Source organism: Amphibalanus amphitrite, unplaced genomic scaffold (assembly GCF_019059575.1).
Source record: "Amphibalanus amphitrite isolate SeventyFive unplaced genomic scaffold, NRLGWU_Aamphi_draft 000044F_arrow, whole genome shotgun sequence".
Classification (NCBI taxonomy): Eukaryota; Metazoa; Arthropoda; class Thecostraca; order Balanomorpha; family Balanidae; genus Amphibalanus; species Amphibalanus amphitrite.
This window is the reverse complement of record NW_024881540.1, coordinates 199359-224841: the sequence shown is the minus strand read 5'-3', so window position 1 is coordinate 224841 and position 25483 is coordinate 199359. Positions and strand designations below refer to the sequence as shown.

Here is a 25483-nt window from a genome sequence, read left to right as displayed (position 1 = left end):
ACGCTCCCAGTTTTTTTTTTTGCCAATATTTTCGATCCAAGGCAGTAGCAGATAAGTGATGCCACTTTTAGAAAATTTACGTCTAATATCCGTCTAATGTCCGGCATTTTTGTTGATTTTCCGTCCAAAAATGTTAAAGTCAAATTTGTCCAAATATGTTCGAAAATTATGCAGCTATCAACACTCAAAACTGTCATTTATATTGCTTATCATGTAATTCTACCAGCCGAAAAGTGTTCATTATATTGAGAGCTTAACAAGCTTTCCATTCGCCAATCAATGCTATATGCACGATTACTTTATAAAAAGCGCTGAAGTGTAGCAAGCCATCGTCCAATGCTGTCCAGCCTGCTACCTTTGCCCAACCAATTCCGAATTGGACATTGGACAAAATCAGAACTCCAAATGTCCAGGTTTCGATTGGCACCACTTTAACAGATGTAGTACGGTTGGGAGAGTTTTTATCGAACAAAAATGATAGACGTTCTGTTAATTGAAGAGGGGCGAATTCTGTCAACTGACCGGTGTGCAGCGTGCAGATATAGATACTCTGCAACTGTTATTTTTGCTGTTGTGTTGATTTTTCAAGTGAAGGTATGTTTAGAATTGTTCTGCCTATTTGTTTATGGGTCAAACAACATCGGTGCTGGCGAGACTATCGTTTTTATGACAGGTAAAGGCAGTATGTTCAAATTACCCCACGGTGGGGCAATTTGAACACACCGTGACTTGGTGGAAAAGTGAGGCTATGCTATTCAAGGTATGCTCGGCTCGTCCAAAAATGAGACTTGCATGGTGAAAGCAAGTGACACTTGCGCTACTGAAGCAGTTTTTCTTCATCCAGGGTTGAACTGGAATTTGGTACAACGGAGAAGACGTAAAAATATGTTCAAATTACCCCACACTACCCTATCTTAAATCCATCGCATGCCTGCTACTTGATTCATACCTATTTTATCTCTGTACTGATAGGCACAAGGATGCCTAATCCCAAGTGTGTGACATTTCATATGTGCGAGATCCTATCTGTACTGCCGATAATATTACGAGTCACCGCGTACCGGCTCAGACGATAGTGTGTCCCCGTGGTCTGTCAGGGCGCGCCCGGTCGACCTGTCGCGTCTGACACCGCCCGGGGCGGTCAGGTGTCAGGTGTCGGGCGACAGGGCTGCGTGCGCAGCGTTACGGCCGCCGCCGCGGTGCTTCTGCCGGCTCCGCCCGTCGCGTGACTGGTGTCTGTGCCCTGCCGCGCTGGTGACCGCTCCGTCCGTCTGTCTGCCGCCAGCAGCGGCCGGAGGTGTGCGCTCCCCCGGTGGCTCCGCTAACCGGCCACCATGCTAGTCAAGGAGTACAGAATACCACTGCCGCTGACGGTCGAGGAGTACAGGATTGCACAGCTTTACATGATAGCGGTGAGTACCGAATCTGTCCCATCCTTGGGCGCCGATGACCACTGTAGTCCGGGCGCCCAAAAACCCCAATTCATCATCATCATCATCATCTGTCCCATCCTTCATCGTATCAGTGTTGCATCTTTATTTCTATGATTTTATCTATCATAACCTCTGGTTACGGGGTGACCGAGTGATTAGTAAATTGCCTTCTAGCACGCTCCGTAATCGTTGGCAAAACATTACTGAAGTGCGATAATTCTGCTCACTTAAAATATTATTTAGCGCCCAAGCAGTTTGGTCCCTCCAAACACATACGCACAAACACTGTTTGTCCAGGCTAGGCTCAAGGATTCGTTTTTGTTTGGTATTTTAATTTCTTAAAGACCGGCGATTCTCACCATCTCGGCTGCTCCTTTACATATTTAACGCACACTCGTCACATGCGACACAATGCACACCATCTTGTTATCTTTGAGAAAGACGCTATGCTTTTTCCGTGGGTGGGAAGAACAGTCAGTGGATACGTTTGACTGAAAAGTGAGGGTTTCCATTGCACAATGACTACATGGTTCCATTACTGAAGGCAGGCTTTCATTAGTCATGCTATCTTGGTCACCATCTCGTAACGTTTTATGGTACGTATTACTGTGGCTGAGCCGTGATTGGGCCAGTGCTTCACGATAAAGAAAATGATATCTGCTTGGCTACATTTTTTCGTCAATGATAAGACATGTCTGATACTGATACCTTACCACCATAATTGTAACCTTTGAATGATCTCAGAACCAGTCTTCACATACCGTTACGTGCGTCATAATCTCCCGATCCGACAATCTACGGCGTACTTTGTTACAGAAAAAGAGTCGGGATGAGACTCACGGCGAGGGCAGCGGCGTGGAGATCCTCGTCAACGAGCCGTACCAGGACGGGCCCGGCGGCAACGGACAGTACACCCACAAAATCTACCACGTCGGCAGCCATCTGCCCGGTGAGCTGCCGGTGCATACTCGCTCGTTTGGATGAGCCGAGAGGTTCTTTGGCGATTCTGGTTGTTACTGATATTGTAGGCGTTATCATTTACATGCCCAACTGATTCTTATACATTATTGAAGAAAATTAATGATAAAAGTTTCAGCACGGTAGGTAACATGCATGGAACAACGGCAAGTTTCACTGGGCGCCCGTCATGGGTCGTCTTCGATTTATCAGTAATTTAAATATAGCAAGTGTCTTGGAATGACTCTCTAAAACAAAGGTCGGTCCTGTCATCTGCGCACCAAACTAATTTAACTCCTCGTAGTTTGTTAGTGGGTGAGGTTAAATCTCTCATCTCATACATCATTGCTTGGTGCTAGGAGACTCTGTGCAGGAAATGTTAATAAGCGCGCCATCTGGCTAACAAAAAGCTAGTTTAAGCTCGTTACGTCAATAAGGGCAGTCAGCTGGAGACGCGAGGCTCACGGTGGGCTCGAATTACATCCGACGGAGCGCAGTTTTTCTCACGTCATAATGAGCTAATCAAATATGACGTGCAGATCAAGGTTGCCAACGTTTCTGGGCGTAAATGTAAATGTTTTCAAAATTGCCGTGGGTTTACAGGTAACACCATGCTGAATGCATTGCACATTGTCATGGCTTTTGCGACTGTCCGTTAATATTGCTTTTCAATGTGTTTTGTTCATGGATGTTTCGTATTGTGACAACCTCGTTGTACGGTGCCTTGCAGGCTGGTTCAAAAACCTGCTGCCCAAGTCGGCCCTCACGGTCGAGGAGGAGGCGTGGAACGCCTACCCGTACACCAAGACGCGCTACACCTGTCCGTTTGTGGAGAAGTTCAGTCTGGAGATCGAGACCTACTACTTCAACGACGGCGGTCACCAGGAGAATGTGTTCCAGCTGAACAAGGCCGAGCTGAGCGGCAGGACAGTCGGTGAGCGATCAGTTCTGCTCAATGCTCTCTGATTCGTCCAGGCCTCGATAGGTTTCTGTCCCACGGTCTGTGCTTTTCTGCTCGATCTCTTCGTGAGTTTACTACCGCTTAACTCAATTTCTTTTTTAGAAGTAAGCGAAATATTCGACGGAAATGTGACCAATGTTGATGGTGGGCTGTGTTTGTCTGCAGACCTAATTGATGTGGTGAGAGACCAGCTGGGCATTGGCGACTACCTGCGCGAGGAGGACCCCCGGATCTACGTGTCACAGAGGACCGGCCGCGGACCGCTGAACGATGACTGGATCCAGGACTACTGGGGCGAGTGCAAGGTCAGTAATTCTTGCGACTGTTTTAGCGAACGTCAGGACGTCAGTGACACCGTTTATTGAGGGAGTTTCATGTCGGTGAAGGGATATCATTGCGTACACGTATCTACCCCCACAAGTCAGTTATACTTCAGTAGGTTATTTTGGTGTTTTGTCGCAATTAATTCAAAATCCAACCGTTTTTCGGCGTAACCTCTAACTTTATTATCTGTTTATCGAAAGGGAACCATTATTCATCACTGCCTTTGTGTTGATGCAGGGTAAGAAGACTCCTCTCGCCAACGGGAAGGCTATCATGTGCGCCTACAAGCTCTGCAAGGTCGAATTCCGCTACTGGGGAATGCAAAGCAAGATCGAAAAGTTCATTCACGATATTGGTAAGGGGAGATGGTTCGCAGAAACCATTCTAGAAGAACCATTATAAAACCCTTCCGCCATGTCAGTGACATGTGCCTATATAAAGTAGAATAGGAAACGGGATAATATGGATTATGGAACGTTTACAGCACAAGCAAGAGGAAGAAAAAAAGGAAGAGACGGCCAGTTCTCGTCTCTTTTTCAGTTATTGGCGACTTACGGATCTATAGTATTAAACCATCAGGGACGGACTACGTCACGGACCTATCAATGTTGTGGCAATTGTTGTCACCAATCACTCTTTGTCACGTATGTACCCAACATTAACGTGGCCATCATGTGGTGACGTATGTCACCACTCTGTCTTTTCGCCGCAGCGCTGCGAAAGACGATGCTGCGCGCCCACCGACAGGCGTGGGCGTGGCAGGACGAGTGGCACGGCCTGGCCATCGACGACATCCGCCGCATCGAGGCCGACACGCAGCGGCTGCTGGCCAGCAAGTTCGGCGCCACTGAGGAGGCGGCGCTGCCGGCGCCCGGCGGCGCGGCCGACCTGCCCGACCGGCCCGCCGCAGAGGGCGCGGACGCCGACGCGCGCCGCAGGGGCTGGTCCCGCAGTAGCTCACGACTCACGCTGCATTCGCCCGGTGAGTCGCGCTGGGGTTCGGTGTGGTGCGTGATATGGAGTTTTGTAAACGTGGTCTTCAACCCTGGAGGAGACTGGAGCGCTGACTACGGGCAGCTCACGGGAACTTGCAGTGTTTTCTTTTTTTTTACGAAACAACAAACATTAATATCTCATCGACAACAACACATTTTGTAGCCTTCATAGTTCTTTTATGGAGCAACTCTAGCTACAGAAATAACACTTCAGAACACGGTTTGGGACGTCACCAGGCTCCCTACGGATAATGCAGTCGCTGCCCCTATAAAGGTTTGTTGACTCCTGTTGAGTCTGCCACGGTATGTATTTTCGCCGACGGTCGCCGTATCTCAGAAACGTCCCCCGTTCGTCAGGCTCTGTGTCCGGCAAAGCCGAGCTGGAGGCGCAGCTGGGCAACTGGCGGATGGAGAGCATTCGACGAGACTCCGTCAATGGCTCATCGGACGACGAGTTCTTTGACTGCGAAGGTAATATATGTGACTGGTATCTATCAGTTGTGTAGGTTAGAATACATAGAATACGTATTCAAATGTCACGTACATCAGTGTGAATAGTCTTTTGATCCATGTCTATTCGCATACCTATTTGTGTGTGCATCTTATATTTGCATCTAGTTTAGCTAATGGGTGTCCACTTTATTGATGTTGAATTTTTAATGTTGAGAGCAGTTATGAAGTTCCAGTGTTTCACTTGTAAATGAATTGTCACCATGATTGTATCGCCGTGCATCGGCTGTGGCACAGGGCGTCATTAGCTTGACAAAGTAGTAGTGTAAAGTAGTTAGGCTGCCAACTACTTTGACGATAGTTTGTTATATTTGTAATGTTTTCAGGTTCAGTTTTTGTGGTGTTAAATCCAACTCGTTGGTTGATTTTGCGTCAGTTCCCACTTGTTGCCGCCTCCCTAGCTTATCTGAATTTCCTTGGAGTAATGGAGAATTAACGGAGATATTGAGTAGTGAGCTAACGAAAAACTAAGCGACTTTCCGAAGGTGTCTGTATTACTCTCACCCGCTCTACAAATAACGAGCGTTTTTACGAATTTGTAGCCTCTTATTTCGTGGAACGCACTCGGACCCGAAGCTCTTTCCAGATTTTGTTCTCTTGTATCATAGCTCTATCATTGTATCAAATGATGTCTTTTCTTGTCCATTCTATTGTTTAGCGTGTAAATATGCTCTGGCGCTCAGTTCTTTAATTCGTCGCATGTGCGACGAAAACGTACTACTGAAATTGGTGCGACCCACTCGGGAAAAGGTTTTGCGACGGGATAGCTGATGCATCATACATACTATCAAATGAAATGAAATGAAATCGAACGTAAAGGCTTAGTATGAATGTCAAAGCAACCCCAAACAAATTTTAATAGACGCACTTTCTGCAGAGTTGCTATTAGTTTGCTCGGTGATGAAAATACAAGTGTCATGATTTGTCTATTTTAAAATATGTATTTCATTAATCGGAAAAGCATTCAACTGGACAAATCCACCTTGTAGCATGTAGACTGTAGTTTGTAGCCGCGTTGTCTATATTCCTTTGTCAACTGTTCTATCAGAGTAAGCGTACACCAATTAGACAGGAGGTACTCAGTAGATAGATTTCGATTTATCAACCTATTGACTTCCCCTGACAGAATTTGTTTACCGTTTTTAGGTTTTATGATCCCCACAATCAAGGGTAGGTACAATCTGAATTATTGCCAACACACACGGCATGGCCTAGTTAGTGAACAGAAAAGTGCCGCGACACGCATGCGCCTTGCTGCTCTCGTGATGGTTGTCACGAAACTGACCGCTTGGCTAACTAGTTGCTAACACTGTCTGGCGGGGGCATGTGGCGGGGTGGGGCCGCTTATTTAGAACAACGCGCAATTCAGAACATATGTAAATAACTCGCAACAGACGTCGTGCTGGTGAAATTGTTATCTGCTGCTCTCACATCGCGATGGAGCGTGGCGCCATAGTCCAGGCTGGTCGGCCGCTGCTCTGGCTGGCATGGTACTCGTCTCGCGCCTGTTAGGCACTAGTCTCGCTGCTGACATTGGGCTGGGTGAAAGGAATCCAACATTGCCGCATCAGGATGTAGTCGACAGCTGTTTGCAAGACAAGGGGCGTGCTGCAGTACTGGGTTCGGGAGTGCATGGCTGAAAAAAGTGAAATGTAGTCCTTCTAGACACATCGTTTGGGAATTCGCTACGGTATTCAAACTCGAAAGTTCAGCCGCATTTGGGTGTATACTTTTACGAAGGTGATTAGCTTCAAATGGGTCAATTTTTGACCGAATATACGGAGGCTTGATAGTTGCGGCGTAATCCTTAGACTGACTATCTGGAGTCGTGATGAAAATATGAGATTGGCTCGTGATTGAAACAGGGAGATTTCCAGTACAACAAGGTACGTTGAGTTACTGTATCAGTATAAACCTCTGAAAGACACGGAGGTGGAGTTCGTAAGCTGTTTTTTATACATGCGAAACAAGTGTAGGCAATAATACCGAAAATTCATCCGCACGGTAACGGTATCATCAACTTGTGTTTACTTTGCGTTGTGTAGCTCATCAGCTGAGTATCAGTTACCCCTGCCGCTGAGGCGCTGCGACTGTATTGGGCCGGGCGGGCGCCGGCTGCGCTGCTGGATCGGTGGTCGGCCGGCCGCTCTGTGCCGTCTGCGTCAGCCCGGTCCCGTCCCACTGTCCACAGAGGAGGTGGTGGAGCGCACCACGCTGGCCCGTTGGAGCAGCCTGGAGCTCCTCTCCGACCCGCTCGGAGCCACCAAGGACGGTGAGCCGTGATCGGAGGAAACAGACAGGCCACTGGGCGCCCGCGGTAGTCATGTCATTGCCAAGTGAAACTTAGCTAAGTGTAAAAATTATAACAGCGAAGTTGGAGACTCCAAAATGAAGTGGTAGACTCGAAGCTATGCCTACCAGCTGAAGCATTTTTTTTAAGCAAAGTACCAAACCGCTTATTTCGAGAAGGGTAGTTTAAAACAACTGACAACGAATACAGATAACCCATGTTTTGACAGAACGTCTTTCAATGGGGAAAATAAACCATGTGGAATGTGCATCTGTTGTCGCTCAGACTTGAAGCCACACAGAATTGGCGCATCATCCATGTGCGTGAGGTAGGTGTGCTGACGTTATATTTATCTGTATGGGCCGACAGAGCTGTCGGCGTCGCCGGGCCTGCTCACCAGCCAGCCCTCGGAGCCCGTCAGCTCGGGCAGTCCACAGCCTGGCTCGGCGGTCGGCTCCTGCAGCTTTGAGATCCTGCTGCTGGTGCTCCACTCGGGCAGTGTGCTCGGTGAGGACGGGAGTGTTGGAGGGTGGTGGCAGGACCTGGCACCACCCTCTGTGTGGCAGGACTCAGCATTTATTAAGTGGCTCTCAAGTGTAGAGCGAGGTCCAATAATGAACTCTTGACCGGTAGTTCTTACTTCTTACTTCGGCGGATTGCATTGACAAGCATCAAATGTTGTGACCGAATTTACACAGCCTTTGTGGTTACATTGATGTCAGAACAGTGCACGTCTGAAGTCCGTAGAGGCGTGCTCCCGGTCCGCCTCCAGTACTCACGCTCTCTCCGTGTCCCGGCCAGACGCGCACACGGACCGCGGCACGAAGCGCTCGGACATCACCACGTTCCGCGCGTCTGTGGAGGCCATCGTGACGCAGCACTACCCGGCGCTGCAGGGCCGTCTCTGCATCCGACTGGTACCCTGCCCGTCAATGTGCGCAGAGGCCATCTCCGTCCTCACCAGGTCAGAGCGGAACGAGCGACGCATTTACAGAGACTTATTGACTGCTGACATCCCGAAAACATTGGTTTGGAATCCAAATCCGGGCTTCTGGTCGGCTGTGACTCTGAAACTGTTCCAAAATTATTAATTGTGTGTTAGCTCGGAGTTGGTCTGTACTTCGGTGATAATTATCGTGTTGTATGGTGATAATTCTCGACAGCTATATCGGACGCGTTGCTGACACCCTGCCTTGTTTTCCGGCAGCCTGTCGCCGTACAGTTTCACGACCCCGTGCTCGGGCGGCGGCGGCGGCGGCGGCTCGGACCAGTCTCCGCCGTCTGCCACTGACTCGCTGCCGATCGGCGCCATCCCCCTGCTGGCCGCCGCCGCCCCCGACCACCGGGAGGCGGTGGCCCACGTGGCCTCCGAGATGAACCGCGTCTACCTGGAGTTTGTCCGCTCACCAGCCGGCGCCGGCTTCCAGGGACAGGTCTCCATCATCGGTGAGGCGCTGCAGTTTAGCGGTCTGTTCTGTGTAATCTGATTATAGGTGAATTTGTATAACGGCCGGATAATGCGTCCAATTCTGAGTTGTTCCATGCATTGTTAGTCTGGCCGCAATTAAGTCGTGTGGCCAGATTCTTAAGCAGCTTATTCTCATAATTCTTAGATTATTTTATTTTCATCGTTGTTCTCCAATATCGTCACCTTCTCCTTTTTTCTATGTGATTTGCCTTTGCTTCACTCGCGGTTGGCTTCACAGTTCAGCGTTCACAATACATCCAGCATTTAGTGTTATTGCTTTGCGGTTCTTCAGTTTGGCCAACATTTTTTTCCTTGCTATATTCAATCTTGGAGTGTACTGCTTGATGCCATCGATATTTCCCATTGACACCGGGGGTACGAGGTCTACGTAGTTGATTTACACCTTTCCAACTTTTTTGTCATTTTTTCGTCATGCAAAGACGCAATGCGCCTTCAACTCGCTTCTAACTTTCGATAGCCGACTCGATTGGCTCACTGCTGGTGTACGACGTGCTGTCTGCTGCCGTACTGATGTGTTATGTCCCGCAGCCGACTCGATGGGCTCGCTGCTGGCGTACGACGTGCTGTCCGCCGGCGGGGACGAGGACGACCACCTGGCGCCTCCCCCCTCGCCGGGCGTGTCCACGTTCGCGGCGTGTCCGAGCGGCGAGCTGCGCCCCGAGCCGGGCCTGGGCGGCGCGGTCACCACCGACACAGAGTACGGTGAGTAGCAGCGACAAACTCACAGACGTACGCACACACACCAGAGGCTGCGGCCACCACCGACACAGAGTACGGTGAGTAGCAGCGACAAACTCACAGACATACCCACACACACCAGAGGCTGCGGCCACCACCGACACAGAGTACGGTGAGTAGCAGCGACAAACTCACAGACGTACGCACATACACCAGAGGCTACGACCGGCACGCGTATATTCGGATGCAGTATTAGCAGAGCATGGGTCCCGAAAAATTCTTCAGAAACTAGAGAAATTCTCGCGGGGCAGGACGTCTGTCAAACTAGCAGCGAGCAGCGAGCAGCGAGTCCAGCAGCGAGAAACGGGCCATCCCGATTTAGCTGAAAATTTGCTCACAGCGCCTTCTCAGCACGCTGATTCCGAAAATCATGGTCTCTAGGGTAGGAATCTTTACCGTTCTCGAGATAGAACCCTCTAAAGTTTTCGACACCCATGACCGGGCCATCCCGATTTGGCTGAAAATTGGCTCACAGAGCCTTCTCAGCACGCTGACTCCGAAAATCATGGTCTCTAGAGTGGGAATCTTTACCGTTCTCGAGATAGAACCCTCTATAGTTCTTACCACCCATGACCGGGCCATCCCGATTTGGCTGAAAACTTGCTCACAGAGCCTTCTCAGCACGCTGATTCCGAAAATCATGGTCTCTAGGGTGGGAATCTTTACTGTTCTCGAGATAGAACCCTCTAAAGCTCGTACCACCCATGACCGGGCCATCCCGATTTGGCTAAAAATTGGCTCAAAGAGCCTTCTCAGCACGCTGATTCCGAAAATCATGGTCTCTAAGGTGGGAATCTTTACCGTTCTCGAGATAGAACCCTCTAAAGTTTTCGGCACCAAAGACCGGGCCATCCCGATGTGACTGAAAATTGGCTCACAGAGCCTTCTCAGCAAGCTGATTCCGAAAAGCATGGTCTCTAGGGTGAGAATCTTTACCGTTCTCGAGATAGAACCTCTAAATTTCTTACCACCCATGACCGGGCCATCCCGATTTGACTGAAAATTTGCTCACAGATCCTTCTCAGTTCTCAGCACGCTGATTCCGAAAATCATGGTCTCTAGGGTGGGAATCTTAACCGTTCTCAAAATAGAAACCTCTAAAATGTTCGACACCCATGACCGGGCCATCCCGATTTGGCTGAATATTGACTCACAGAGCCTTCTCAGCATGCTGATTCCGAAAATCATGGTCTCTAGGGTAGGAATCTTTACCGTTCTCGAGATAGAACCCTCTAAAATTCTTACTACCCATGACCGGGCCATCCCGATTTGGCTGAAAATTGGCTTACAGAGCCTTCTCAGCACGCTGATTCCGAAAATCGTAGTCTCTAGGGTGGAAATCTTTACCGTTCTCGAAATAGAACCCTCTAAAGTTCTTACCACCCATGACCAGGCCATCCCGATTTTGCTGAAAATTTGCTCACACCCAGTAAACATGCCGACGTCGGCCCGACGTCGGGCCGAGGCTCGGCCCGACGTCGGCCCAACGGCGGTTCAACCTCGGCCCGACATCGGCTGAACGTCGGATATGCCCGCATGTTCCGACGTCCAGCCGAAGTCCAGCCGACGTCGAGCCGACGTCGGGCCGAGATCGTTTGCCGAGGTTGACGAGATCGTTTGTCGTTGGACCGACGGGGCCGACGTCGGCATGTTTATTGGGACAACGCGCCAAAAATATCAACCGGCGGCGGGATTCGAGCCCCCCAGTCGCCGACGTCGGCATGTTTACTGGGACAACACGCCAAAAGCATCAGCCGGCGATGGGCTTCGAACCCCATGTCATCCGAACGCGAGATTAGTGCGCTAACCACTACACCACGCAGCCAGCTAACGAGTTTGGTTTGTTTTGTTGGGTTATGCCCTTTCGGTCTGACAAGACCATATCAGAGCCGGAAGGATCATAGGATGGAGACATTGGTCTTCTTGGCGAGCACCCTGGGTCCAGTTCATTATAGAGTCCCTGCCCCTGGTCCCATTGCTGTTACGTGACACGTATTGGAAAGGCGACCCCACAATGGATTCATATAGCCACTCTTACACACCTGCACCAACGTTTCCCAAAGTGTCCCGTTGATAAGTGGCACTCTGGCAAAGTGACACTTGCCGACTGGCCTTTCTATATGAACTGGGCCCGGCCCTGGTGAGTTGCCGGGGCTGAGCCTGACCAAAGGATAGGCCGAGCAGCCCCCAAGCACTCACCGCACCCGGCTACGGGCGAGCTCGGCTTACGGGCAATCCCAAATGGGATAAAGTTTCCCGTCCAGTCCGGATCAGGGGGTTGCGGCGTGGAGGAATATTTGAGTTTCCTGAGGATATTTTGAATACAGAAGCTCTTTATGAAACATGAAACACGTATTTTATATTATTTTAACGGTCAAAACAGCGGCCGATGTCGGTCCGACGTCGCCCCGACGTCGGCCCGACGTCGGCTGGACCTCAGCAATTGATCTCGGTCCGACGTCGGCCCGACGTCGGCTGGACCTCGGCTGGACGTCGGAACATGCGGGCATATCCGACATCCAGCCGACGTCGGGCCGACGTCGGCATGTTTACTGGGCAGAGCCTTCTCAGCACGCTGATTCCGAAAATCATGGTCTCTAGGGTAGGAATCTTTACCGTTCTCGAGATAGAACCCTCTAAAGCTCTTACCACCCATGACCGGGCCATCCCGCTTTGACTGGGATGGCCCGGTCGATTTGACAGACCATGATTTTCGGAATCAGCCGCAGCGTGCTGAGAAGGCTCTGTGAGAAAATTTTCAATCAAATCAGGATGGCCTGGTCATGGGTGTCGAAAACTTTAGAGGGTTCTATCTCGAGAAGGGTAAAGATTCCCACCCTAGAGACTATGATTTTCGGAATCAGCGTGCTTAGAAGACTCTGTGAGCAAATTTTCAGCCAAATCTGGATGGCCCGGTCTTTGGTGTCGAAAACTTTAGAGCGTTCTATCTCGAGAACGGTGAAGATTCTAACCCTAGACCATGATTTTCGGAATCAGCGTGCTGAGAAGGCTCTGTGAGCAAATTTTCAGCCAAATCGGGATGGCCCGGTCATGGGTGGTAAGAGCTTTAGCGGGTTCTATCTCGAGAACGGTAAAGATTCCCACCCTAGAGACCATGATTTTCGGAATCAGCGTGCTGAGAAGGCTCTGTGAGCCAAGTTTCAGCCAAATCAGGATGGCCCGGTCATGGGTGTCGAAAATTTTAGAGGTTTCTGTCTCGAGAACGGTTAAGACTCCCACCCTAGAGACCATGGTTTTCGGAATCAGCGTGCTGAGAACTGAGAAGGATCTGTGAGCAAATTTTCAGCCAAATCGGGATGGTCCGGTCATGGGTGGTAAGAAATTTAGAGGGTTCTATCTCGAGAAGGGTAAAGATTCCCACCCTAGAGACTATGATTTTCGGAATCAGCGTGCTTAGAAGACTCTGTGAGCAAATTTTCAGCCAAATCTGGATGGCCCGGTCTTTGGTGTCGAAAACTTTAGAGCGTTCTATCTCGAGAACGGTGAAGATTCTAACCCTAGACCATGATTTTCGGAATCAGCGTGCTGAGAAGGCTCTGTGAGCAAATTTTCAGCCAAATCGGGATGGCCCGGTCATGGGTGGTAAGAGCTTTAGCGGGTTCTATCTCGAGAACGGTAAAGATTCCCACCCTAGAGACCATGATTTTCGGAATCAGCGTGCTGAGAAGGCTCTGTGAGCCAAGTTTCAGCCAAATCAGGATGGCCCGGTCATGGGTGTCGAAAATTTTAGAGGTTTCTGTCTCGAGAACGGTTAAGACTCCCACCCTAGAGACCATGGTTTTCGGAATCAGCGTGCTGAGAACTGAGAAGGATCTGTGAGCAAATTTTCAGCCAAATCGGGATGGTCCGGTCATGGGTGGTAAGAAATTTAGAGGGTTCTATCTCGAGAACGGTAAAGATTCTCACCCTAGAGACCATGATTTTCGGAATCAGCTTGCTGAGAAGGCTCTGTGAGCCAATTTTCAGTCAAATCGGGATGGCCCGGTCTTTGGTGCCGAAAACTTTAGAGGGTTCTATCTCGAGAACGGTAAAGATTCCCACACTAGAGACCATGATTTTCGGAATCAGCGTGCTGTGAAGGCTCTGTGAGCCAATTTTTAGCCAAATCGGGATGGCCCGGTCATGGGTGGTAAGAGCTTTAGAGGGTTCTATCTCGAGAACGGTAAAGATTCCCACCCTAGAGACCATGATTTTCGGAATCAGCGTGCTGAGAAGGCTCTGTGAGAGCTGTGAACCAATTTTCAGCCAAATCGGGATGGCCCGGTCATGGGTGGTAAGAGCTTTAGAGGGTTCTATCTCGAGAACGGTAAAGATTCCCACCCTAGAGACCATGATTTTCGGAATCAGCGTGCTGAGAAGGCTCTGTGAGAGCTGTGAGCCAATTTTCAGCCAAATCGGGATGGCCCGGTCATGGGTGTCGAAAACTTTAGAGGGTTCTATCTCGAGAACGGTAAAGATTCCTACCCTAGAGACCATGATTTTCGGAATCAGCGTGCTGAGAAGGCTCTGTGAGCAAATGTTCAGCTAAATCGGGATGGCCCGTTTCTCGCTGCTGGACTCGCTGCTCGCTGCTCGCTGCTAGTTTGACAGACGTCCTGCCCCGCGAGAATTTCTCTAGTTTCTGAAGAATTTTTCGGGACCCATGCTCTGCTCATACTGCATCCGAATATACGCGACCGGCACCGACACAGAGTACGGTGAGTAGCAGCGACAAACTCACAGACATGCGCACATACACCAGAGGCTGCGGCCGGCACCGACACCGAGTACTGCCAGTAGCAGCCGGACTGACACACACACATATTTACACCAGTCCGGCGCGGCCCTCACCGAGTAGATCAGTCACAGCCATGAGACACATTTCCCTTCTCCGCACACTCGTAGATGACTCCGTGCCCGTGTAAGAAGACATGTCCAGAATTAAGTTCATCATATAAAAACGGTCATGATCCTACATAACGATTTAATCTTGCTATGCACCTTCCCTATTCAATTACACCGAATTTCAACATCTTAGTGCATGGGCTTATTATCAATGCCATGCGAACAAAAAAAAAAGACTTAGCGTGTTAAATAGTGAAGGCTTAACCGGCTTATGGACATTTGACGTGATCTCAACTTGTTACTTATCGGAGAAGCTATTCTGTCCAGTTTGTTTTGTAAATTCCATTTACCTATAATCTCGTAGCCGGATTTCGCGTCGACTTACTAAGTTCTATTAAAGGGACCCTCCCACCTTAACATTAGATTTGAGTTGAGATAGCCAAAATGGGGTCCCTGGCTCACAATTACCGGTTTCGGCACTCACAACATCGAGAAATGCCTTAAATCGGAAATATTGAATTTCAAAATTGCAGCATTTTGATTCAGAGGGGCTAATGCTTAGGAATACCCCTCTGAATGTGTGACGTCAGCGCAAATATCTAACGATTTTAAATGTTTGACTAAAACGTTTTGTAGTACGCGGTGGTATATGCTATTTGCGCGCAACATTTGCCGCAAACGCCGCACTTCTAAAATAAAGTCGCTAGAAACAGCGGAGATACCAAAAAAGTAAACAAAAGTAAAAGTCTAATATCTTGAAAACCGGTGAATATTTTTCGGTGAAATTTGGTAGATATTCGTTTTCGCTCTTTCTGAACCGAGCGACATCACTTTCATGCCAATTCATAAACTTTTTTCAAGGTGGGAGGGTCCCTTTAATAGACGATATGAATGCCGTCAAAGGTCAAGGCAGACTAGAATTAACGTTAGTGAGCGCATTGTTCTGGAGTCGCTAGACAAACGACGGGACAGTGAGGGGAAACTCCGTCGGGCATAGAGCATTGAAGACGAGGAAAGTCATTTGTAATGTAAAGAGCGAGAATGAAAAATTTGTACGTTGGTTTCAAGAATGCTTAGTTTTACCAGTTTTACTGACTTTCATCCTCAGCCTAAGATACATTTCTTTATAAATGATGCGCAAATCATCTCTGCGTTTATTTAGCACGGTCTCAGATGGTTACTATTGGATTCGCAGCGCGCTGGTGTTTTATGGGAAGTCGATAGTTCAATGTGCATTTTGTGTCCGAATCTAACTAGCGGTTTTGAACCGATTGTGTGCTACCGCTCCGCGATGTCGGTGTGCGACCGAGTCTACAAGCGACAGCACTGCTGTGAAATGGTCCAGATTCATCGCAATAAACATCTCATCGCTTAGCCCTAAATCAAAAGCGGATCAATCATACGGAGCTTGTGTTCGCAGTAGCACAATAACATTGCATTTTTGGAATCCTCCATTAGTGTTTACCGGCGAAACTGCGCGCAAGCCACGTCTCGGCCACAAATGAATATCTCTGATTCACCGAACTGTATCCGCATCAGACAGACATGAGTATCCATAGACGATATTTGTTCAGATACTGTCGTTAGGGGATTTTTACCCTGAGATTCTGACCCTCATGGGTAACTTGTATCGTCATATGCCGACTCAGTAGCACATCTTGTGCTGTCATACTCTGACTGTTCGTAGACGATACTATGCTGTCAAGTGGTTGTCGTAGGTGATCTTCTGCAGTCATCTGATGCGATTTTATGCCATCAGACTCTGACTGTCCGTCGAGGGAGCCTCGGGAGCTGCGCCGCTGCAAGTCTGACGTGCCAGCCCGGCCAGCCGCTGCCGGCGAGGCCGGAGCCGCGCGAACCCTCTCCGATAGCGAGCCGATCACACGCCACCTGTCTCCACGCCGGCCCTCGGGCTGCAGGTGGGTAGTCTGGTACAGTCGCCGGCCCTCGGGATGCAGGTGGGTGGTCTGGTACAGTCGCCGGCCCTCGGGCTGCAGGTGGGTAGTCTGGTACAGTCGCCGGCCCCCTGGCTGCAGGTGGGTGGGCGGGTGCAACTGTTGAGTGTTGCTTTATCACTGGCTGCTGGTAGGTCTGATCAAGGCAGTGGCTGTAGGGTCATCAGGGCTGGCACAGCTGCCGACTCAGCCAGACTAACACATCGTCATATTTACAAGAATGTGTGGTTTTATCGGAGTACGTCATCGTCAGTAAATACTGTTGGGCTTTCTGGTTTCCACAAGCGAAAATATCAGGATGGAGCGCCAGTTTTGACTCGATACGTACGGACCCCTGACAATGTCTTTCCGTCACAGCGATCACCACTGGCGGCTCGAGTTCGACGTGACCGACCTTTTCATGTTCGGCGCTCCTCTCGGACTGGTGCTCGCCAGTCGGCGAATGTATCTGCCCGAGGAGAACAGAGGTACGGCCAACCAGCCAGACGGGGACATCGCTGGTTGTGTGGTTGTGGGGAGTCATCGGGAGCAAATATGCAACAGGGGACGAGGAACACTTTTGATTTGGACTGAGAATGGAACATCGCCAAGGTCGCCCAATGAGCTAAGATTTTGTGACTGAATTCACGATTTAAAGGGACTATCCCACCTTCTAAAATGTTGTTAAAACCAGTTAAATTGTGCCCGACTTTATAGATTGGATGACCAGGAACACCATTCTGGCATTTATTTTTCATTAAACATCTTAGGCTTCCCATATTCCAAACACAAACTTTCAAATATGTGACGTCACAGCCCAAAAGTACCTCCTTCCCCAGGCCACATTACTGTCATAAAGCTGATTCTTTTTACTCTGTAGGCACCACAACAAAGTTCAGACCAAGTTTTAAGCGATTTTTCAACGAACAAACCCATTTAAATCAGAATGACTAAACGAGGTGACGTCACACTAACGGTCGCTCCATGTTGAAGATAGGGCCTTGTACAAGGCCCATTTTCAAATGAAGGGAACGAATTTCTTCAACACCAAGAGGCCGCGGGGGTTGCAACATAGATAGATAGTGGTTTCTGAACCTTGCCGCAAACTTGGCTATCTCAACTCAAACCCCATGTTAAAGGTGGGATAGTCCCTTTAACTGAGTCCCGTTCATTTCCTATAAATACGCCTGACTGTATTTATGTTTCTCGGGTATTTTAAGTGGGTATGGTTGAATGACTTGGCACATTTATTTGAATTAGCTCATCTTTCTCCGGCAGTGCCGCCTCGTCCGGCGTGTCACAATGTGTACAACCTGTTCCACCCGACTAACCCGGTGGCGTGCCGGCTGGAGCCGCTGCTGTGCTCCCGGTTCGCTGCAGTGCCGCCGGCGACTGTGTGTCGGTACCACAAGTACCCGCTGGGCGACGGACAGCCCACCCACCTGCGTGAGTCGCTGCGGGCAGAGGCGGACTTTGGAGGCTCTGTTAACAGTCTTATTGTGACAAGCGAATGGAATAATCCTGCAGCACTAGTTGTGTCAAATAAACAAATTGTTTCCGGAAGTAGTTCGAGTTTTCTTTTTTGTTAAATGGTTGTCCTAATGTTCAATCAACCCTCTCAATACTATGTCTTAAAATTTAACCCGGCCCTTTTCCCCACACCACAGTGGAGTTTGTTCAGAGCAATATGCAGCTGCTGGGTGAGCCGTCTGGTGGCGAGGAGCGGCGCGCCGGCGGCGTGTTCCGGCGCGAGTCGGCCGCCTCCGTCCTCTCCACCATGTCCGGTCTGGACACACTACACCTGCACACCGTCAACCACATGGTGCAGCGGTGGTGGGGCAGCAAGCGCATCGACTACGCGCTCTACTGCCCCGAGGGTCTCGCCAGCTTCCCGGCCCAGGTGCTGCCGCATCTGTTTCACGCCAGCTACTGGGAGAGCCAGGACGCCATCGCCTTCATTCTGAGAAATGTGAGAGACAATATGTGGTATGGTCGTGATGTAGGAGAGCACTTAAGTCAAATGTGTATAGAAGTGTCGAAAGTTGGCCTTCTGTCTTCCGTCCGACGAATTGCGAAGAAAGGGTGCAGCGAAGTAGATTTTGCTTATCTTTTAAATAAGGGCATGTGTCTCTTTTCAAAATTTATATCCACTCCCTCCCTCTCCCCTCTCCTGCTCCCCTCCTGCTCTCCCACCAGCTGCTCTCCCATTTCCTCCCCCCTCCCCCAGTCCTCCCTCTTCCTCTCGCTCTCTTCCACTGGACTAGGCATCAGCATGTCGACCAGGCGTTGGCACTGCGCTGACTCGGTGAGCGATACCGCGCGGCATGTATCTGCCCGTGTGCCGGCAGCTGTTGGGTGGCGATCAGCACAGCGCCGGCGGCGACAGCCGCGACGGCGCTGCCGGTGCCCTGTTCTCCCCGGCTCAGCCGCGCGAAAAGTGGATTCGGAAACGCACCTCGGTCAAAATCAAGAACGTGACACCCAACCACCGCGGCAACGACGTGGTCGTTTGCGAGGGTGTGCCGCAAGTGCTGACGGCGCGCTTCACCTACGGACCCATCGACATGGTCTCCCTGACAGGCGAGAAGGTGGGTCGCCAGGAACGCTGAGTTACTTCTCTCTTATCTTGGACATACAGGTCATGTAGCAGTGTCATAAAACATTTTCCTTGCAGGATCTTGAAGATCGTGATTTCCCTAGCTTATGGTCACCGATGACTTTTGAAGTCCGGGCGCAATAAAATCACAACTCGTCATTTCCGACAGTGTTAGACATTACTTTCTACGTGTTATCACTAATTCTCTATCACAGGTGGACATTTATTACATGGCCGAGCCGCCGGGCGGCGACTGGCTGCTGCTTGGCACTGAGGTCTCCGACAAGAGTGGACGGGTGACCTTCACCATACCGGCGGCCAAGGCGCTCGGATACGGACTGTACCCCATCAAAATGGTCGTCAGGTGAGACCAGAGGTACAACGGGTCTTCTGTACCACACTGTTTAACAGCGGGACCGACCGAAGACCTGACTTCGTCGTGGTAAGACTCGTTCGGTGCGTGTTCTCTTCTCGAGTCTGCCCCATGTCCGATAGTAAGCGGCCCGTCTAGCAGGCTTCTGGACGGCACGCGTTATTTGACACCTTGTGTGCCTGCCTGTCGGCCAGGGGCGACCACACGTGGTGCGACTTCCAGCTGTGCGTGGTGCCGCCGCAGACCGAGTGCGTCGTGTTCAGTATCGACGGCTCGTTCACGGCCAGTATGTCTGTGACGGGACGCGACCCCAAGGTGCGCGCCTCATCCGTCGACGTCGTCAGGTCAGTGCAGAGAGACGGCTGCAGCTGTGTGGGATGTTAGCTGAGAGTGAATGGGTGGGTGTGAGAGGGTGCGAATGGATGGTTTCAACTGGTTTTGCGCATTGTGTTCGCTTTCTGGCAGTCAAAGCGGTGGCGTTGAAAAACGGTATGCTCCCTTGAGTCTCTTGCGTGCCAAATGATGCCGGTGTGATGCTTTTCAACCGGCATTTCGAGATGAGCACAAATGTACAAAATCTAACATTGCTACAGGCGACAAACTTTACAAATAAGTCTGCATTATGCCTTCATGCCGCGGGTGATCAGGGAAAAGAAAAATTTGAGCACGACCTCGGAAGGCGTGTAACAAGTTTCTACCGACAAAATATTTGCTTGTTTGGAGCAGGGTAGCTTGCCTTGGGTAGATTGTGTAACCATTGCCGATAATTCAATTATTTATCCTCCTGTGATGGCAGGCACTGGCAGGAGCTGGGCTACCTGATCATCTACGTGACGGGCCGTCCGGACATGCAGCGGCGCAAGGTGCTCTCCTGGCTGTCGCAGCACAACTTTCCGCACGGTCTGGTGTCGTTCGCCGACGGCCTGACCACCGAGCCGCTCAAACACAAGGCCGACTACCTGCGCCAGCTCGTCGAGGTGGGCACGTGACCTCGTGACCTCCGGGCTCCGCTGCGCTCGTTTCACCTCTGGTTCAGGATGAACACATCTCTAAGGTGCTTTCGGGTTTCTGTGCATGCATCTGTAGGAAGGTGTCGCCGATTAAAACTGAGTTAACGCTTTCATTTGTATCTGGTAATGAACACCTTTCGCAGTCTTTGTAATTGCTCAAAGCGGCTGCCAGGGTGTTTAAAATTCTCCAGTTTGTTCCTTATTGGGTCATATTCGTGGCCTGACAAAATAATATCGCTACCATTGGTATCAAAACTACGACGTGTTCATTAACTGGCATCATGCACATAATTCACGCATGCCCAATTATCCTAATGCACTTTAAATCCAACAGGCCAGCCTAACGTCACAATATGTTGACTTGACCTTATATGACCTAAAATGATCAAGGTAAATGCAGGGAAGGTTTTTTTTCAAGCGGACCCTGAACTAAGCATAAATACGTTTTTTGTCCCTTTCTTCACAGTACCAGTTAAAATAGGTACACGTTTTGCAAGACCTTGCGGGACAAGCACAGCCTTGACAGACAGATACCAGGAACTGCCGCATGTCCATTGTCCAATGTCCATATTATCTGACCTCACATTCGAAGGATAAGAATAACCTATCTGTGAATTAACACCCGAGCGCACAATGTAACGGATACGGCTGAATCTGACGCATGGTTTCCAGGTCATTGGGCGTGACGCTCCAGCGGCAATATGTATGTGTTATTGGAGTGGATTGGTTTGCTGGTTTTGTCGAGATGGTCCCCAGCGATCCATAAGTTACTGGAGATCAACCACCAGTTACCCTAGTGGCGTTACGCCCCCGTGTGCGAGCCACCGACGCTGGAAGCTTTTTGCCCCTAAACCGCTGCATACCTTTGGGATGTGGTTACAACCCTAAGATTTGTGTAACTAATGTAGCATTATAGAACATCGCTATCTTAACAATACAATTATACAGATAAATGTTTCGGAGTACCCGACTTCTAACTGTCCTGCCTGAAAGTAAGTCCCCGTCCTGCTTATTTTGCAGTGATGTGACGAAAACGGCATTTTAGTCGAAATATGTATATGATTGAAGTGTGGAATCATTGTTATCATATGGTGTTCCTGTGTGTTGCTTAACTTCTCATTCCTTGGATTTTCCTAAATCGCTCAATTATTGAATTCAAACATTTATATGATGGGATTCGTAACATAACGCAATTTTATGGCCAGAAATGTCGATTTACTACATGCCTATCTCTAAATGTGTGGTTGTCAAACTTCAGTGCGTTATGTATTACATCCTTTGTTGAAGGTTTGCAGCTAAATGACGTTTACTGCTCCCGACTAACTTGCACCTCATATTGAGGCCGGTCAGTGACGGCTGGTTGGCCATTCTGTGTGATCTCAGGAGTCCAGGATGATCATACACGCCGGCTACGGCAGCAGCAAGGACATCGCCATGTACGCCAGCGTGGGACTCCGACCCGAGCAGATCCACATAGTCGGCAAAATGTCCAAAAAGCAGCAGGCCGACTTTTTAGTGGACGGTAAGCGAAAAACGATGCGTGACGAGTGTCATCCTAACTTGTCCTACAGCGTATGGGCGCCGAGTATCTCACTGAAGTCCGGGCGCCCTAAAATCACAAATTATCATTTCTGCAATGTTTGTTATGGGGATTGAATACAGAATGCAGTATGCACGTCTGCTTCCAAGGCATAACATGATTTTGGGATTTGGGCTAATAAGTTGTCATGAAGGTTATTCGCTCAGTTTTTCCCATGTCATTGGGATGCCGGCCGTGCCTATAGGTTCAGAATAGTCGAAGCTTTTAGTTTTCCATTTTTCCAGTCATGGCTCACACCCAAGCAATTGCAGAAATATGTCGGGCTAGACTTACCCCTACACACTCATCCTACCCTCGGCTTGGTGTGGGTCAGATACAGATCTGTTAGTCAGCTAGACTAGTGTGTGCTGCGGGCTGGTGACAGCGCTCCTATGGCTCGTCCCGGCGGCGGTGACCCGGGGACTGCGGTGACGGGGCGACTGGTGTGCCGGGACGCTCACAGGTTATGTGGCTCACCTGGCCGAGCTGACCAGTGTCGGAGGCAGCCGGGCCGCTAAGGGTAACGCTCGCATGGTGCTGCCGCGCGGCTGCTTCGGGCTCAACCCTGCCCTCACGCGACGAAGGTGAGTGATTGACATAGCACGTCCGCCTCCTTCGGCACGATCACTTGGGTTGGGAAGTGGTGGTATGATTTTTTATGTGTAGCATCGTCACGTCCATTGCGCTACGCAAGCTGATGATATATTCTCATCACCCTTCATTTGGAAAGGAAGTTTTTTTACGAAACCGTTCAGCTTTCTAATTATTCCATAACGGGTAAAAAGCAAAAAAGTGCTTATTTTATTTTATCTTTTTCTCTTATGCATGGTGTGTGATTTTAAGTAGCTCGTTACATGCATCCAAAGTATAGTTTATCAAGACCCGACTAATAGCAGGTGGGTGTAACACATTTTGCACGGCTGCTATTTCAAATGGGTACATTTTGCATGGCGCATGCCCTCATAGTTTGCGTTGATGCCCGCTTTAGGCAATATCAGTTTATTCAAAAATACAGGAAGAACACAACTCTTAAATACAAAGGAAAATAGTCGAAAAATCGCTTAAATTTGGATTAAGCTCATATTTGTTAGTGTTGTGTTGTTCAATCGTTTCTTCCCAAAAGTAAAAAGTTCCCCCTGGACATATGTCCGATAAGAGTTGTATTGTTTCCTAGCCCGTGTGCCGTACGAGTTTGGTTTTACACAGCAGCAGGCAGCCGAGGAGGCGCCTGCCGTCGCCGTCCCGTGTGGCCGTAGCGCTCGTTTTGGTTTGCATGTGGTCCTGTCGGCGAGCCCGGCCGCCGGGGGCCAGCGGTGACGGCCGTGTCGCCCGCAGGACCACGCTCGTGCACCGGCCCACGTGGCCGGCGGCCGGCCAGTCGCTGCCGGCGCCGCCCGCCTCGCCCGGCCAGCAGACGCACTCGCCACTGCCCGTGCCGCATAGACGCTTCTTTTGGTTGGTGTTTTATACCCTGGGTGGGCTGGGGACACGCACATTGGACCTTGCAGTTGGTGTTATTGCAGTTTATTACTCAATTGCCTCCTATGTTACATTATTTGCAACCGATAGTTATTTTCACTTATTATAGAAATATCAGCTCACTTCGGCTGCTGCACCACAGACGACGAACGTGCTCGCATCTCGTGGTCCCATAGTATAGCTCGACCGTCACGGTATTCACGGTACCGCGGAGAGGGATTTCTGTGGGTCGATACTTAGCTGCCGTCACTCAAAGGGGAACACTAATGGGGGACGAAAAAACTCCCTAACATTTTGATAGATTTCAATGTCATTCTCTATTCTTTGAACTGAGATTTATCCGTCATCCGACCGTCTGTCGCAGGTCTGCCAAGCGAGCTACGTCGTTCCCGGCGACGTCGGCGTCGTCGGCCGGTCCGACGTCGCCGTCGCTGCAGCAGCCCTCCGCCAGCGAGGGTCTCTTCAGCCGACGCAGGCTGGCGCCTCGCGGCAAGACGGCCAGATAGCACGGCGCCCGCCGGGCCATCCGACGGCGTCCGTCGTCCGACTGGCGGCTGGCGCGCGCCGCGCTCCTCCGCGGCCGCGCGCCGACCGCCCGTCACTGTATACGCTTTCTCGTTGGTGTGTTGACCAACGACCTGTGGTAATGTTCAAACGCTGAGAAGACTTAAGGTATTATTTAATGCAGTTACCAGCCGGAACGTGTGCGAATTGTTGTTGACTAGATCTTGATGAGTGTTGTAGTGCAGGCGCGCTAACAGTTCAGTGTCGCTTCTGCCGTTAGTCCCGCCCCTGGCGTCGCCGTGAAAGGGACGCGCCCGCCCGCCTCCGAAGGCCAGTTTTATCGTAGCTGACATGTAGAACGTGATGACGGTCGGTGGCCCTACGACGGTCCGTGACTCATTCGACCGCAGCGATATTCTCAAATGATACTATGTGACGTTCAATGTGTGCAAGTGACAAGTTGCAACCAATGACCTCGTACTAGAAATGTACACCCAGTGGCCTCGGCCTTTTTAATTTTTAATTTCTGTCTGTGTCAATAATGGGACTTCAAAATTTTAATTGTTTCAACACAGTTCCACATGTCTTAAAGAATGAGAACCAATACAGCAATTTACTGTTACGATCCGATTTCGTTTCAAATTCACCGGCTGACCGACTAGGTTTCGAATCGCATCGAGTGATTGGGCTACGGGAGGGGGCAGTGGGCACATGACCCGTCCGAAACTCTGATGATTTTGAAACTGAATGATTTGGTCTGCAATGTAGGTAGCGTTGTCAGTACAATTATAGCTTGTAGTTTTTGTACCAATGACTAAATGTTCAGTGCCCGTGTGAAGTTCAACTTTGTCTGGCCAGTTGGTAGCGTGACGTAGCATTCTCTATTGGTTTCCCCTCCCCCCGTCTAAGCGTGTGCGGCCAAGATTCTCGGCATTCGCAAAATGATTGATAATGTCTCGGGATCACCAGTAATTATTCGGTAATGTAAGAATCCTCGCTGCGATTACAGTCGAGAATCAAGAATCATGGTTATTTGGGTTTTGGAAGACGACGTCGAGGTCTAGTTGTAGCCCACTTCTTTTTTTCAAATCAGGCACTTTCCTCTGCATCTCTTGGGTCGGTCGAGGGGTCGGTCGTTGTTTGTCTGCTCTTGGTCTGGGCCAGTCTGGGCCTCGTTTCATTAAGCGAGTCCGTAACTTTCGCCGGTTTTTGGTCTTGTATTGTAAGTGCATGTGAAGCGATACATTTATTTCCCCTTCTCCCTTCTGTTTTTACTTGCAAGATAAATAAATTCAACGATTTCACATGCACTTGCACCTTAAAAATATTTAGAAAAATGAAGTAGTGTGTAGGATAATACGAAAGAGTGCAAAGTTTGAGGTGAATTTTGATCGTGACATTGACTCTGACCTCTAGTACATCATACATCAGACATCAGACATCCTATGAGTACATCATAGGATGTC

At 49.8% G+C, this 25483-nt stretch overlaps 1 protein-coding gene across 13 annotated transcripts in view; it reads left to right on the top strand.

Annotated features, from left to right (window-relative positions):
• Nucleotides 1-24642, top strand: part of LOC122377394 (protein retinal degeneration B-like) — a 34519-nt gene extending 9877 nt beyond the window's left edge. For 2 of the 13 annotated variants that reach the window (XR_006255853.1, XR_006255856.1), the window contains exons 3-26: nucleotides 1286-1412; nucleotides 2250-2382; nucleotides 3121-3324; nucleotides 3517-3656; nucleotides 3913-4030; nucleotides 4388-4657; nucleotides 5028-5141; nucleotides 7372-7452; nucleotides 7840-7977; nucleotides 8272-8434; nucleotides 8678-8916; nucleotides 9488-9661; nucleotides 16302-16461; nucleotides 16855-16964; nucleotides 17755-17922; nucleotides 18144-18445; nucleotides 18825-19064; nucleotides 19288-19436; nucleotides 19640-19789; nucleotides 20242-20499; nucleotides 21839-21977; nucleotides 22498-22618; nucleotides 23370-23489; nucleotides 23878-24642. Coding sequence is in view for 9 of the 13 variants with exons in the window: in XM_043357372.1 (XP_043213307.1) it covers nucleotides 1335-1412; nucleotides 2250-2382; nucleotides 3121-3324; nucleotides 3517-3656; nucleotides 3913-4030; nucleotides 4388-4657; nucleotides 5028-5141; nucleotides 7372-7452; nucleotides 7840-7977; nucleotides 8272-8434; nucleotides 8678-8916; nucleotides 9488-9661; nucleotides 16302-16461; nucleotides 16855-16964; nucleotides 17755-17922; nucleotides 18144-18445; nucleotides 18825-19064; nucleotides 19288-19436; nucleotides 19640-19789; nucleotides 20242-20422; nucleotides 21839-21977; nucleotides 22498-22618; nucleotides 23370-23489; nucleotides 23878-24019 (3834 nt within the window). In the remaining 4 variants the exon portion in view is untranslated. The remainder of the gene's footprint in view (nucleotides 1-1285; nucleotides 1413-2249; nucleotides 2383-3120; nucleotides 3325-3516; nucleotides 3657-3912; nucleotides 4031-4387; nucleotides 4658-5027; nucleotides 5142-7371; nucleotides 7453-7839; nucleotides 7978-8271; nucleotides 8435-8677; nucleotides 8917-9487; nucleotides 9662-16301; nucleotides 16462-16854; nucleotides 16965-17754; nucleotides 17923-18143; nucleotides 18446-18824; nucleotides 19065-19287; nucleotides 19437-19639; nucleotides 19790-20241; nucleotides 20500-21838; nucleotides 21978-22497; nucleotides 22619-23369; nucleotides 23490-23877) is intronic. The other 11 variants (XM_043357372.1, XM_043357374.1, XM_043357373.1 and 8 more) reach the window with 7 other exon arrangements.
• The last annotated feature ends 841 nt before the right edge of the window (nucleotides 24643-25483 follow it).